This window comes from Saccopteryx leptura, chromosome 1 (genome assembly GCF_036850995.1).
Source record: "Saccopteryx leptura isolate mSacLep1 chromosome 1, mSacLep1_pri_phased_curated, whole genome shotgun sequence".
Taxonomy (NCBI): Eukaryota; Metazoa; Chordata; class Mammalia; order Chiroptera; family Emballonuridae; genus Saccopteryx; species Saccopteryx leptura.
The window spans coordinates 239,615,557-239,630,913 of NC_089503.1; the positions used below are offsets into that span (position 1 = coordinate 239,615,557).

General features: G+C 41.7%; 1 protein-coding gene across 2 annotated transcripts in view; it reads left to right on the forward strand.

The window, feature by feature from the left end:
* The first annotated feature begins 1,335 nt into the window (after positions 1-1,335).
* The window catches only part of PINX1 (PIN2 (TERF1) interacting telomerase inhibitor 1), an 85,885-nt gene continuing 71,863 nt past the window's right edge, over positions 1,336-15,357 (forward strand). Inside the window, exons 1-4 of one of the 2 annotated variants that reach the window (XM_066388094.1) lie at positions 8,992-9,007; positions 9,115-9,202; positions 11,212-11,321; positions 13,636-13,728. In XM_066388094.1, the coding sequence (XP_066244191.1) occupies positions 11,289-11,321; positions 13,636-13,728 (126 nt within the window). In that variant the 5' untranslated portion in view covers positions 8,992-9,007; positions 9,115-9,202; positions 11,212-11,288. Of the gene's footprint in view, positions 1,469-8,991; positions 9,008-9,114; positions 9,203-11,211; positions 11,322-13,635; positions 13,729-15,357 lie in introns of those variants that run through there. The other variant, XM_066388084.1, reaches the window with a different exon arrangement.

Sequence of the window (15,357 nt, forward strand, 5' to 3'; positions counted from 1 at the left end):
GCCTCAATCTTTCTGACCCTCCTAGAGACAAAATTAACTTCCTGAAATCATATACCAACATACATGGTACTTGAAAACATGTTGACTTCCTGGTCAATTCACAATTGTCCACTCTCTGCAACTACCTTTTATTTCCTCTGGTCTAATCAAACAGATCAGCTAATTATCCTACAGCTAAGGTGATTCTGCCTTCTTAATTTTGTGCAAGTCCAACTCCCTATGCTAATTCTGTTCCTTCTGTCACAATTTACCTGCTACCTGCTTTGGCTGTGAAAATTCCATTGATTTTGTGTCTCCTCAACCCCTTCAGTTCCTGGGTATTTAATGATAGCAGCAACTATTCTTTTGTGTTTCTTTTCTCTGATTTTTATGAAACCAGAGAAGTTTACCTGTTTTGTCTAGACTCCTAGTTAAAGGGCAAGTTTATCCAGAATAGGAATCTAGTCCTTTACATCGCCCCTCTTGGCACCTGGCTACTTTCTGTGTTTCACTTACGACAGGGAAGGTTTCTATCTGTATTGTCTGTCACCCAAAGTTCACTGGAGAGTCAGCTGTCCAAAAACATGTCCGTGTCTGAGATTCTCATTATCAGCATCTCATTAGAACGTTTCTGAAGACAGAGGCACTTTAGTTAAAATTCACAAACATCTATGGAGGTCATTTCATACTCGGATAACTTTGCTACATGCTGGTATGGATACAGAGAGGAATGTGATGAAAGTAAAATTCCTGAATGCACGATAAATGGAGAAAAACAACTTTGTCTTGTTGAAGGCATCATGCTATTTAAAGAGAACCAACATTTCCCCCAGATTTGGTTATCTGCTTAACTTGGGATTCTCTCTCAGCGAGTAGAGAGGCAGGACACTAAGAGATGGGACACCAGGGCGCAGTCTTTCCCTCAGGAGAGCTTCTCAAACTCCATCTCCACACCGTTCTGAATAATGCTGCGGGTCCTAAGGACTGCTGTTTACGTATTTCTTTTCCGCATTACCCTGAGTTACTTGAGGGCAGAGTTCATTTCTTATTTCCAGAAGGCATCATGCTTGACATTTAGTACTTAATGATGAGAATCCTTGCTCTGCGGCAAACACTCTTACAAAGGCTTTACGCGTATCCATTCATTTAGTACAGGAACTTCCTCAAGCGAAGGAATCGCCACTCCTCTCTCCACCTCCATTGGATCCGCAGACCTCTCACCTCTTCCAATCCAGCGTTCGAGCTCTCCCACCTGCCAGGTGTCCCCAGCGCAGCCCCGCCCCGCCCCGCCCCTCATTGCTGCGCTGTGGAAACCGGTCGCGCCTCACTGACGTCACCAGCGCGCGCCCTCCCCGCTGCACTTCTGCCGGCGTGCGAGTCAGGCGGTTCCAACGCCTCTGTTGGCGGACAGCGTCCCGGTGGCTTCAGTTGCTCCCGTCCGGAGGCCCGCGGCGTCACAGGCTCTGCGACATGTCGATGCTAGCTGAGCGTGAGTGTTGGGCGCGGAGGCCTGGCCAGGGCGCGAGGGTGAAGATTCCGGGTGACGCGCCGGACAGGCCACCAGTCGCAAAGGGCGGTTCGCTGGCGCTCAGTGAGGTGGGGGATGCCACGAGCCCGGGCGCTGGGAAGCCCGGTTCGGTTCGCTCTGCCAGCTGCAGAGATTCCCCAGCCCATCCTTCCCCCAAAGTTAGCTACCGGTCTGCTAGTGAAAGAGGCTGCGAGTGGCACGTTTAGAGCAGGGTTTAAATGAGAATCAGGACACCGGTCGTGGGAACCCGAACTCGTTCTTTAAACTTCCCTGGGCCTCAGCTTCCTCCGGTTAGAAAGGAGTTTAGGCATTGAAATCCCATTCTCGAAGGTGTATTGAACCCAGAATTAGAAAAGCAAAGGTATTAGAAGCGTCAAAGATTGTAAGTAGCCCTTTTTTAGAGGGTGCAGGGCTAAGAAAGACGGTGGCGGTTTTGACCTTGTTGGAATTAGCACTCTTCTATGACACGAATGTTAACCGAGATGCCTCATCCTACCTCAGTTTGCCTTTGTCATTTACCGTCACTTTGTGAAGTTCATCAGTTCCCTTGCTGGAGCGGCTGTGTCACTTCTGAATGGTACCTGTAGCTAAGGTTGCCTGCCAGCAGAGGGCAGTCGTTCTTCGGTCATAACTTTGGAAGTCTGTAGGGAACCAGGAACAGAAACAGCTTACTTAGTAGACCAATAGCAACTACCCCGGGATTTTGTGAAGTAAATGCTGTCAGCATCCTCTTATCTAAGGGGATGGAGGAATGTGAGCACAAAACGAAACGGGTTGGGCTCCATTCCAGTTTACGGGAGCAGACATTAAGGTTCAGAGGAAAATAATTCACCCCAAGGCATTGAGCTAGAAACTGACAAAATTGATCTAGTTACCTCTATATCTTTACATTCTTGCTACCAGGATCAGCAGTTTTCTACTGTTTTTATATAGAAACTCATAGAAAGGAATATGTTTTAGATGGTGACCTTAGAGCCTAGATATCTGCAGTTTTTTGGTTTTAATATTCTTTGATTTGTGCTTAATTCAGTGGGTATTAGAGAACATTGGCCCTGACTCTATTTATTTATATTTCTATCTGGGATTAGTTTCTGTGGGCCTTTTAAAAACGTCATTTATTATCTTCACTAGGTTGGTTTAAAAAAATCAATGAGGTGGTGAATGAAAATAGTTCAGAGTATGAAGTGGTTTTACACGTGTAAAGTCTACTAGTAGACGTTAGTAATTCAAATTGCATGATTTCAAGGGAATATTTTCAGTTCTCAGCACCGTGATTCTAAATTTTCAAATCTTTGTCATGATAATATATAATATTTTGTGTAGTCTTTTTTAACATTTTGCTAAATTAATATCCATGACATTCCTTGTGATTAGATATTTTGGACTGCTGTTCTTATTTTACAGATGAGAATATGGAAGCATAACGAAGTTCTTTTTTATTTTATTTTTAAATTTTTAATGAAGTTATTGTGGTGACATTGGTTAATAGAATTATACAGGTTTCAAGTGTGCTATTCTATAATACATCATTATGTAGTGCATTGTGTGCTCACCCACCAGAGTCAGGTCTCCTTCCATCAGCATTTATCCCCCTTTATCCTCTTCTACCTCCCCCTGCCCCCTTTCTCTCTGATAACCACCATACTGTTGTCTGTTTATGAGTTTTTTGTTACCGTTGTTTGCTAATCCATTCTCTTTTTAACCCAGACACCCCCCACTGTCAGTCTGTTCTCTGTATCTATGAGTCTGTTTCTGTTTTGTTTTTGTTGTTGTTAGTTTATATTGTTCATTCAATTCCACGTCTAAGGGAAAACATATGGTACTTGTCTTTCTATCTTTCTATGACTGGCTTATTTCACTTAGCATAATGCTTTCTGGGTCTACCTATATTGTTGCAAAAGGTAATTTTTTTTTCTTATTTATGGTTGAGTATATTTCATTGTGTAACTATACTACAGCTTTTTTATCCACTCATCTACTGATGGGCACTTGGGCTGCTTCCAAATCGTAGCTATTGTAAATAACACTGCAATGAACAGAGGGGTGCATATATTTTTTCAAATTAGTGTTTCATGATTCTTCAAATATATCCTAGAAGTGGAATTGCTGGATCATAAAGCAGTTCTATTTTAGTTTTTTGAGGACACTCCATACTATTTTCCACAGTGTCTGTACTACTATGCATTCCCACCAACAGTGCGTGGTGGGTCCCTTTTCTTCACACCCTCACCAACACTTGTTTGCTGATTTATTGTTAACAGCCATTCTTACAGGTGTCATGTGATATCTCATTTTGGTTTTAATTTGCATTTCCCTGATAATTGGTGATATTGAGCATCTCTTCATATTGCCCATCCATATATCTTCTTTGGAGAAGTGTCTATGCAGGTCTATTGCCCATTTTTAAAATTAGACTTTGTTTTTTTCATGTTGAGTTTTATAAGTTCTTTATATATTTTTGGATATTAACCTCTTATCAGATATATCTGTAAATATGTTCTCCCATTCAGTGAGTTGTCCTTTCATTTTGTTGCTGGTTTTCTTTGCTGTGCAAAAAACTTTTTGGTTTGATGTAGTCCCATTTCTCTATTTTTTTCTTTTGTTTCCCTTGCCCAAGAAGATATATCAGAAAAAAATATTGCTATGAGAAATGTCTTATATTTTACTGCCTATATTGTCTTCTAGGATTTTGAGTCTTACATTTAAGTCTTCAATCCATTTTGAGTTTGTTCTTGTGTATGGTGTTAAAAGGTGGTCTAGTTAATTTTTTAGCATGTCTCTGTCCAATTTTCAACACCATTAATTGAATAGACTGTCCTTACCCCATTGTATATTCTTGACTCCTTTGTCAAAACCATAAAGGTGTGGGTTTATTCCTGAGCTCTGTATTCTGTTCCTCATTTTATTAAAATTCTTTTTTCTTTTTGCTGCTCTGACTGGGTGTTTTCTGCTACCTTGTCTTCCACCTTGCTGATTCGATCCTCTGCCTTATCCAATCCACTCTTTATTCCTTCTATTGTATTCTTCATTCCTGACTGGTTTTTTTTCATGGTTTCTATATGCTTTTACATGCTGTTGAAGTTCTCACTATGTTCCTTAAGCATCCTTGTAACCATTTTCTTGCATTCTGTATCTTGTAAACTGCTTGCCTCTATTTCATTTAGTTCTTTTTCTGTAAATTCCTCCTGTTCTTTCATTTGTGGCATGTTTATTTGTCTCCCCATTTTGGCTGCCTCATTGTGTTTGTTTCTATGTGTTAGGTAAATCTGCTGTGTCTCCCAGTCTTGGTAGGGTGGCCTTATGTGGTAGGTGTTCTGTGTAACCCGGTGGCGCAGTCTCCTTGATCACTTGAGTTAGGTGTTCCAGGAGTGTCCTTTATGTGGGTTATGTGAGCCCTCCTGTTGTAATGAAGTCCTGATTGCTATTGGCCTGTTCTTGAGTGGGTTCAACTCTCAGACAGGTTGACTGTGTGGATTGATCCTGAGCACAGTGTACAAGCTGCTGTGCATGTGCTGACCACAGGATTCAGAATTTGCCTCTGGTCTGGTGCCTGCTAAGATCTCCCTTTGGATATGCCTCTTGGGAAGCTAACTGAATCCTGCTTAATGTTGTCTGAACCTGGCCACTGGGTGTGTTGGTTCTCGGGCCTCTTGGGAAGGACTCTGGTGCAGGCCAGTGTCAGATGCTGCCTGTGACTGGCACTGAGCTACCTGTTTGGTGCTATAAAGAGATCCTCAGTTTGTGGCTGCCTCATCTGGGCCTTGGTATGTGGAGGAAGCATAAAGCTGCACACCAGGGTCTTTTTCCACCAGCACCGAGCCTGGGGGCAGGTCAGCAAAAGGCCCAAGGCACCCTGAGATCTGCTTCTGCCAGCTGCCTGCTGGACTCATTCACTGAAAGAACGTCTGCTGGTCCTTGAGTTGCATGAGGTAGGTTCTCAGTGAGTCACCAGGTAGGGGCCAGTGGTGTTCACCAGATTGATACAGGTTCAAACTCAGTGCCAGTGCTGGGTCTGAGGCCACTCAGCCAAATTCCCAGGATATACCAAGTCTAGCTGCTCCCCCGCCCCCCAGGTACCTTCAGACCTTTGTGGTGGGGTGTGGTCTCAGGGAATTGTCAGGGCAAGACCAGCAGAATTATCAGGCCCTAGCAGACCAAGATTTGGCTGTGTGAAGGGAAGGCTCTGCACCGGTTGGACATATGAGGGAATAATGGCCCCTGTCCTGGAGTCATACAACTCAGTCTGTCCCAGATCCTGCTAGGAGTCTAAGCTCAGCAGAGTAGGCCGCTGGGAGTCAGGAGGATGGGGCTAGTGGATCTCTCGTGAGAGGGAGGCACAGGTCAGGCTAGGGGGAAGGTGAGGGCCATACAACTCAGTCTGTCTCAGATTCTGCCTGGACCTCCTCAGCATGGGAGGGGAACACCAGGAGTCAGGAGGGTGGGGTTAGTGGATGTCCGGTGATGGGGAAGTGGAGGTAACCTCCCTCCCCCAAGCCACACAACTCAATCACTGATACACTCTGAGTTTGTTCAGACCTCTACACCCTAGCCCAGGCAGCTGACTTCTCTGCAGGGTGAGTCCAGGGGTGTAGGGGTGAAGCTATTGCATTCCCCCAGGCTGATGTCATAAGGAAGAGAATGCTCCACCCAAGAAAGATGGCGTCTGCTCTGTGGGAGAGGGGCTTAGCACAGGCATTCGGGCTCCTGTTACTTTAGTTTTCTCCCCAGAGGCATAAACCTCTGTCTCTCTGCACACAACTCTGGTCTGCTCTGCCCTCTCTCCACAAGAGCTCAGGGTGAGTAGCTTTGAATGAGATTTTGTGTGTCAGCCCTTTAAGAGGGGGTGCCCAGTAGACTCCCACCTCTCCCTTGTGGACAGAAACCCTGCTGCTTTTCACAGCCTAATGTTATGTGGGCACCTCTTCCTGGCTCAGGTGCTCTGGGTTGGGGAGCTCAGCTTGTGGTTGATACCCCGCACTCCTCAGGGGGAACCTTTGCAGCTGAGATGTCCCTCTGGAGTATCACCAACCTCTTGTGGGAGCGGGGACGGCTCTTTTCACATCTCCGCCCTTCCTACCAGTCTTAATGTGGCTTCTTCTAGAAATCCTTGGTTATAAGACTTCTGTTCAGTTAGTCTTCAGTTGGTTATTCAGGTTGATTGCTCTGTATTTTAGTTGTAATTCCACTGGCCCTGGGAGGAGATGAGTGTAGCTTCTACCTACTCTGCTACCATCTTGGATCCTCCAAAAAGCACTAGTTCCATAATTTCACTACCTAGCAATTAATTTCCCTGCTAGTTTATAATATTGGGATCATTCTGTAGGTACAGTTTTGTATCCTACTTTTATTTTTCTACCTAACATTAGATATTGAACGTTTTCACTGCTGGAAATGGACTATATTTTGTTTTATTTTACCTTCACCACAGTCGCTTATCTTATTTTCAAAATCTTACAGTAATTTTCTTTGTGTTTCTCAAAAATACACTTTATCCTGTGTTTTTCTGACTATCAAATGTTATAGGTAAAAAAAAAAGTTATAGGTAAGAAAATCTGCCTATGGAAGCCTCCTCTTCTGTAAGATAATAATTTCATTTATCACTCTCACTTCGTAGTCTTTACATAATTTGGAGTTTTAGACTTTTATCAAGGTATGACTTTTTTCATTCTTCAAGACCAGTTTTTAACACTTGAAATCATTACATTTTATAATTAAAATAATTAATAATTAAATTACAACACTATAGTTAATGGATTTTACAGCTCATTGCATTAAAATTTTATACTGTAGTTTCCTCAGTCTTGAATATATCTTGAATAATATTTTAATAAGAATACATGGGTGGTATATTTTGTGCTCTTGAATATCTGAAAGTGTCTTTGGAGAAAAAAGACAAAACTTCTGTTCTTGGCCCTTGAAACTCAAGACACTATCAGAGGAAACTGAACCCTGCGCTAGCCATGTGGTAATAAGCATGGAGTGATTGAAAGGTGAAGTCCCTTGCAGCTGTCATATGAAGGCTGTTTATTGGAGCTACCCTGAAAGTATTCTGATGGAACTATTTACAGTTAGGTCTCCAAATAAGAGGAGTCCCCACCAGAGGATGGTTAAACACATTATCCTGGATAGAAATCCTGCAGATTCAGGGTACTGTACCCTGAGGCTCAGCACTGCCGCTCACACTACTGTTCTACATAGAGTTGGGTGTCCTTATGACTGTCCCCAGATTCAGTGATTTGCCAACACTCAGGATTTAGTATCTACTTGTACTCACAGCTAAGATTTATTACAGCTAAGATTTATTACAGCTAAAGCAAAGTCAGCAAAAGGAGAAGACACATGGGGCAAAGTTCAGGGGAAACCAAGCACAAGCTTCTAGAGTCCTCTCTCAGTGGAGGCCTAGGTGACACATTTAATTCCCCCAGTATAAGTTGTGACAACATTTGTCAAATGTTACCTACCAGGGAGGCTTGGTAGAGACTCAGTGCCCAGGGTTTTTACTGGGGGCTGGGCACATTGGCAGCCTCTGCCAGGCATGTACCAGAATTCCAGACTCCCTGAAGGAAACCAGGTATTCAGCATAAACAATATTGTTTGTATAAACTGTTAGGTGTAGTAAGCCACCCTATCATTTCTGACAATGGTAGGAAGCCTCCTGAAACCCCAGTTCCCAGCCAAGGGTCAGCCTTGTAAGCAAGACTTTGGAAGGGTAGCCAGCAGTCAGCCTGCTAGGTTAACTCTTTTCTGCACACAGGTATTAGCAAAGCTGCCATCTAAGCACAGAACAGGCTGTGGAATAAGAATAACATAGCACGTGTCAAAGTGGATCCAATCTGAACAGACCAGAAATGGTCTTTTCCTTGCCAGGGTTTCCCAAACCTGGAACTTCTGTAGCACTAGACCTAAAATGTTCCAGGGAAGTAGAGCTCTGGTCAGATAAGTTTGAGAAACGTGGCATGCTTGCTCTGCCCTCCTCTAAGGCAGTGGTCCCCAACTCCTGGGCCATGGACCGGTACCAGTCCACGGGCCATTTGGTACCAGTCCGCAGAGAAAGAATAAATAACTTACATATTTCCATTTTATTTATATTTAAGTCTGAACGATGTTTTATTTTTAAAAAATGACCAGATTCCCTCTGTTACATCCGTCTAAGACTTACTCTTGACGCTTGTCTCGGTCACGTGATACATTTATCCATCCCACCCTAAAGGTTGGTCCGTGAAAATATTTTCTGACATTAAACCGGTCCATGGCCCAAAAAAGGTTGGGGACCACTGCTCTAAGGGGATCTACACATTTGCATATTGAAAGTCGGAGAAAGTCTCTAGTATGCAACACTATTAACCTTTGTTTAACCCGGTGTTACTCTTCTTAAATTTAGTGGGACGCTCTGCCGTTATCATCCTCATTTGGGGAACACTGCCCTATCCCATTGGTTGAGGATATCTGCCATTTCCCCAGGGAAGAGGAACTGACTTCCGCTAGCCATCCAGTCTCTGTGTGAGCATTCTAGTCTGCTCTAAATGTATATGTATGTGACATAAACTGTATGCAGTTCTTACTGCAGAATATGGGCTCAGTCATTCTCAAAACTGTCTCCTTCACAGAAACCCTAGTCAGAGACCCCTGCCAAGCACCATGTGTAGAGATGTGAACTTTTACAGAGAGAATACTGGCAAACAAGGCTCATCTCTGGTATGTTGTTCATCAGTAGAGGCAATGTTATGCTGAGTATTTACTACAAAAGTAAAGTGGTAGCTTAGTCATGTGTAGCATTTTTGGGTCACCGCTTTCCTGGAAAACACTATAAATTTTTGCCCAATTTGTTTTGCTTTCTAAGTAGCCTTTCTCTGCATGCTTATAAAAGGTTTACTTGTTTTTGCTAGGCTGTGTGGAGCTACAGGTCTCTGTATTGATTTTACATACATGTAGTGAGCCTCTCTGACTGGAGGTTATATTATTATTATTATTATTATTAAATTATGTTATGAGACTGCCAAGGCATAAGGTTGCTGTTGGTAGTGGGATACTGGGCTTCAGTTGGTATAGTAGGTGAATGATATTACCCTTGACCTCTAAATTTCTCACTTGGCCACAATTTACTTTTGGATTTCATATTCTCTCTCTCTCTCTCTCTCTCGCTCTCTCGCTCTCTCCCTCTCTCTCTCTCTCTCTTTTTATAGGAATTATTTCCCACAATTCTCTCTCTCTTTTTTAAAAAGTTTATTTATTATTATTTAGAGAGAGGGAGAAAGATCATAGTTTGCTCACTTTAGTTGTTCATTGGTTGCTTGTCATGTGTATCTTGACTGGGCAAGCCCGTGGATTCAAACCAGCAACTCAGCGTTCCGGGTTGATGTTCTATCCACTGCGCCACCACAGGTCAGGCTGGATTTCATTTTCTTGTTCTGTGAACTTTTAAAGTTCTGTTTCTCTGCCACAATTTCCCTTAAAACTACAATCATAAATTTGAGTTCCTAATGTCGGTTATTTATATGCATTTTAAAAAAGTACTTTGAAGAGACTCAGAGCAGTCCCTTAATTCAGTTATCTTCTTTTCCCCTTTTTGTGTCTCCATCCTTCCTTCCCTCCTTCCTTCTTTTTTCTTATTCATGTGTACATTCATTCACATGTTTATTGGGTGCTTGCCCTGGGCAGTGTTTTTTTACTTCTTGCAATGAATCATAAGAAAGAATAAGACACAAATGTGAGCCATAGGAGAGTATGGCCTGGTAGGAAACATAAGAGATGGCATAAATAACCATAATACAGAAAACTGTTAATTAAATGCCAAGAAAGAAGCAGATAATTTATTCTGGAAATTTATAGGAGTCACACGACTTGGTAGAAGGACATTTCAGTGAGAAGGGAAGGTATTACTAGTATCTGTAGTTCATGTGTGTGGAGGGCACAGTTGATTCCCCAGGAGCATAACGACTGTTGTAGATTGTGGACTGAAAATATAAGCTTTGACATCAGGACCTTCATTTGTATCAAGACTGTTTTTTGCTTGGGGACATTTGGCATGTTTCTGTCTCTAGGCCCAGATTTTTCCATCTGAAAAGTGGAGATAAAAATGTCTGCCTTCACTGGGTTACTGTGAAAATTGAATCAATGATGTGTGAGTAGCATTTGGCATATGTTGTATGGCAACAAAAGCTATACTGGCTGCCACTACTGCTATACTGCTGCTGGTTTTGGCAGGTGCTTTAATAAGTTGCTACCTTTTGCCTGACTTGTGGTGGCGCAGTGGATAAAGCGTCAACCTGGAACTCTGAGAATGCTGGTTTGAAATCCTGGGCTTGCCCAGTCAAGGCACATACGGGAAGCAACTACTATGAGTTGATGCTTCCCACTTCTCCTCCCTCTTTCTCTCTCTTTCTAAAAAAATAAATGAATAAGTTGCTACCTTTAGCTGACTGTGGGATTTCCAACTGATGTTATATCTAGGTATTTCAATATTTCACCTTTGGAGGGAGTATTTTTATTTTTGTCTTATAAAGTCAGTTTGTATGTTGAGAATATGTCATTATTGGGGAAATGAGGGGAAATGACCCAATTGAATGCTGAATCTGATACCTGTATCTAACAAAACATAATGTATGTCAAATTTTATGCAAGTGTGTATTAGATGTGTATGTATTTGTTTGCTGTATTCTAGGTTTGAAAGATAAGTTGCTAAGGAGATACTTTGTCATTTGCAGGTCGTCGGAAGCAGAAGTGGGCTCTGGATCCAAGAAATACTGCATGGAGCAATGATGACTCCAAGTTTGGCCAGAGGATGCTGGAGAAGATGGGCTGGTCTAAAGGAAAGGTATTTCGGGAAAGAGCAAAAGAAATCGGAGCCATGCAAAGGGATTACAAGTCAGGAGAAAGCACCTTTCTTAAGGAGACTGAGAAAAATTTATATTTTTAGATCAATAAGTGATTTTGGAGTAATAACTAAACTGTAATGGTTTTGTGATGAAAAAGTTAGAATTGAACATAGATGTCAGCTTTCTTTGTTTATCATTGAAACTGCATGATTAACATTTTCATAGTGCCTTTTAATTGCTTGGAATCATATTTAACCATCAGAGTTTTCTGTTGCTAAGAGTAATATTTTACTCCCCTTTATAGTTAGACTCAAATGTTCTACTTTTCTTCACATTCCAGTTATTCCTGACTCAAATTGGACTTCTGATATCTCTACACTTAAATGGTCTTTAACGGTCTTGTCAAATCCAGTGGACCCTTTTTTGTCCTTATGTTACTTAGTCCCCACCAGCCCTGGACATAATTGACTACTTCTGTCTTGAAATGCTTCTGTCTTGACTTCCACAATACTGCTTTCCCTTGGTTTGTCCTTCTACCTCACCAGCTACTCCCAGTTTCTGTGCTTTGCTCAAAGTGACTCCTTTATGCCGTAGCATGCTTTGAGATACCTAAATTCTGAGATTATCTAATTCTCTTACTTTTCTGTATCTGGTCCAGGTCTGTCCTCTGAGCTCCAAATTTATAAATCAATCAGCCTACTTGGCATTTCCACTTGAGTAAGCATCATTTTTGTTATAAAATTCTAGATCCCCCAGATCTTTTTCTTCTCAAGTTGTCCCATTTATGCAATGGAACCCTGTCTACCCGCTTACTCAGGACAGAAACCTGGAAGTCTCACGTCCTGCGTCCACAGTCAGTATCCCTCTCTCTCCAGGGCCGCCTCTTCTTGGCCCAGCACCGCCGTCGCCTGCTCTGATCATGGTGGCCTCTTGTGCTTCCTGCCTCTTTTCTTTCCCTTCTCTGGGCCTTTGCTGTGCAGCAGCCAGAATGAGCTTCGAAAATACAGAAATTAGATCATGTCATACCTTTGCTTAAAAGTTCACTGGTTTCTCACTGTATTTAAAAAAATAAGGACACACATGGGAAGCAACCAATGAATGCACAGTTAAGTAGAACAACAAATGAATGCTTCACTTCTCCCTACCCTTTCCCCCTTCCTTTCTCTGTCTCTCTAAAAATCAATAAATAAAAATAATTAAGCCCTGGCTAGATTGCTCACTTGGTTGGAGCGTCATCCAGAAGTGCAGGGGTTGCTGGTTTGATACCTGGTCAGGGCACATACAAGAACAGCTTGTGTTCCTGTCTCTCTGTCCCTGCCTATAAATAAGTAAATAACTAAATAAGTAAATAAATATGATACAAATTTCTACCATAATTTCCAAGGTCCTGTGAGGTCTAGCTCCTTTATATCATCATATTTCCCCTTAATTCCCTCTGCTGAAGCCACCCTGGTGGGTGGGTACCTTTTAGGTTCTATGGTACACCAAGCTCTCTGGGACACCTTACAAATGAGCGTTAATTGATAAAGGGGATTTGGAATCCCTTTCTCCCCCTTTCTCATTGTTTTGTAAAATTATTTAATGGACAGAGCCATAGACGTGTAAGACCTTCCATGGGCTCCTGATAGTTTTGAGAGAGAAGTCTGATTCGGAACATTAGAAAAAGGCATGTTCTCCACAGTGTTTATGTGGGCCTTAAATTAAATCTCAGGTTGAGTATTCATTATTGTAAATGCATTTTTCGTATTACAGACATATCTTCTAAGAATCCATTAGGCTATACAGTTGTCCCTCGCCATATCGCGGTTCTCTTTTTGCGGTCTCACTGTATCGCGGATTTTTCAATTGTATGTATCTAATTTTGTATTGCGGATTTTTTGTTATACCACAGGATTTTGCAATATATAGGTATTTTTATATATTTATTATTTTAATTATTTTAGCGGTAAAATAAGCATAGGAAGTGTTTATTGGAGTGTGGGAAAAGTTAATAAACAGTGTGAGAAAGGCTAAAAACAGTGTGGAAAAGGTTTATAAGAGTGTGGGGAGGGTTTATAAAACCTTAAAATATATATAAATAATAAAATAAATACAAGGTTGCTACTTTGAGGATTTTCGCCTATTGTGGAGGGGTTCTGGAATCTACCCCCCACGATAGACGAGGGACTACTATATTCTCTTTGGTGGCACAGGTAGTGCCTTGTTCCTACATGTTTAGTCATTAATTGAATGTTAATGAGGGAAAATAGAGATAGATGAGCCCCCTTTATGCCAGACAAAAACACTAACTCTCTTTGTGTTTAATCTCCACAGGGCTTAGGGGCTCAAGAACAAGGAGCCACAGAGCACATTAAAGTTCAAGTAAAAAATAACCACCTGGGACTTGGAGCGACGATCAATAATGAAGTAAGCAACAGTTGACTCTGCTGGCAGTGTTCCTTGCATAATTGAGTTTTTTGTAAATATATAAATTATAAGCCAGTTGAATTGATCAAATTGATCAGGTTTTAACTCTTCCAAGAGTATGTCCTCCGTGCTTTGGTTAAGAAGCCCAGAGCTACGCTGGCTCTCCATCATGTGTCACTCCTTCACTTGGGCTTACTCTCCTCATGGGGTTCTTTACTAGCTTATGTGTGAGAGATGCAAACTAGTTTTATTGCTAAACTTTGCAAAAAGTAGTCTTTTTATAGAAATACCCATTTTAGGACAGACAAGGATTTTTATCTTTACCTGTGTTCTAATATTAGCTTATATTATTAAAGGTTGCTGGCATTTAGTTTCAGAAGGAAATGAAAAGACTCTTCTGCAAGAAAGTGGTGTTCTTTTTCTATACCATTGTCTTTTTCTGATGGTTGGTGTACAGCGGTTACATTTATTCACATTTCCTCTTAAACCTTGACACTTTGAAAATATGACCCTGTAATTAAAAATCAATGGCCTATTATGCTTTTCATTTTCAGCATTATTATTTCAGTATCTAAGCTGAAAGCTTTGTTATTAAATTTCTACAACCAACAGAATCTGGTAGGAAGTCTGGAGAGTGACTTTAGGACAGCGGTTCTCAACCTGTGGGTCGCGACCCCGGTGGGGGTCGAACAGCCAAAACACAGGGGTCGCCTAAAACCATCGGCAAATACATATTTTATTTAGGCGACCCCTGTGTTTTGGTCGTTCGACCCCCGCCAGGGTCGCGACCCACAGGTTGAGAACCGCTGCTTTAGGTAATCAGAATTACTTTTTTTATTCTTTAAACATTTTCTTAAGATCTCTTTTAGTTTACTGATTTTTAGAGAGATGAGAGAGAGAGTGTGAGAAAGAGAGGAGAAGCAGGAAGCATCAACTTGTAGTAGTTGTTTCCTGTATGTGCCTTGACCAGGCAAGCCCAAGGTTTTGAACTGGTGACCTCAGTGTTCCAGGTTGACGTTTTATCCACTGCGCCACCACAGGCCAGGCCAGAATCACTTTGATTAGCTCAGCAGCACTGAGTAGTGGACTAGATCAGCTCAAGTTTTCTGGACTAACAACTCAACTTTTAAATCACTGAATGAATTTATACAAAGCTGGTTTTGAAGCTAGTTGTTGAGAGATAGATATATGGCTGAACTTAATTTTTTAGGAGAAGTATTGCCCATTAAACCTGCTTAATATGCCTTAACCTTAAGCAGTTTTGAAACAGTGGTGTATGAGGCAGATCCCTCCACTGATACCTTACTTCCCACTGGTCTAGGTGGTTTTGGAGAAATTCATTCTCTCTTAAAACCAGATTCTCTTTGTTATAACAACCTTACTACCTTATCACCTTACAAATGGGTGCTGATTGATTCAGGGCACCTGGAGTCCTTCTTTCTCCCTTCCCCAGGCTCATTTTGTAAAACTGGGGAACATGCCAGCAAATAAAATTGGGCAAACTATTTGAAGCTCTAATGAACAAAGAGAGTCCTGAGTCAACTCGTCACTGCTTTCTTCCTTTGACTTCTGTAATTTTCCCTTAGAAAAAAGTTATTTTCCTTTATTTTACTATTTTGCACACAGGTT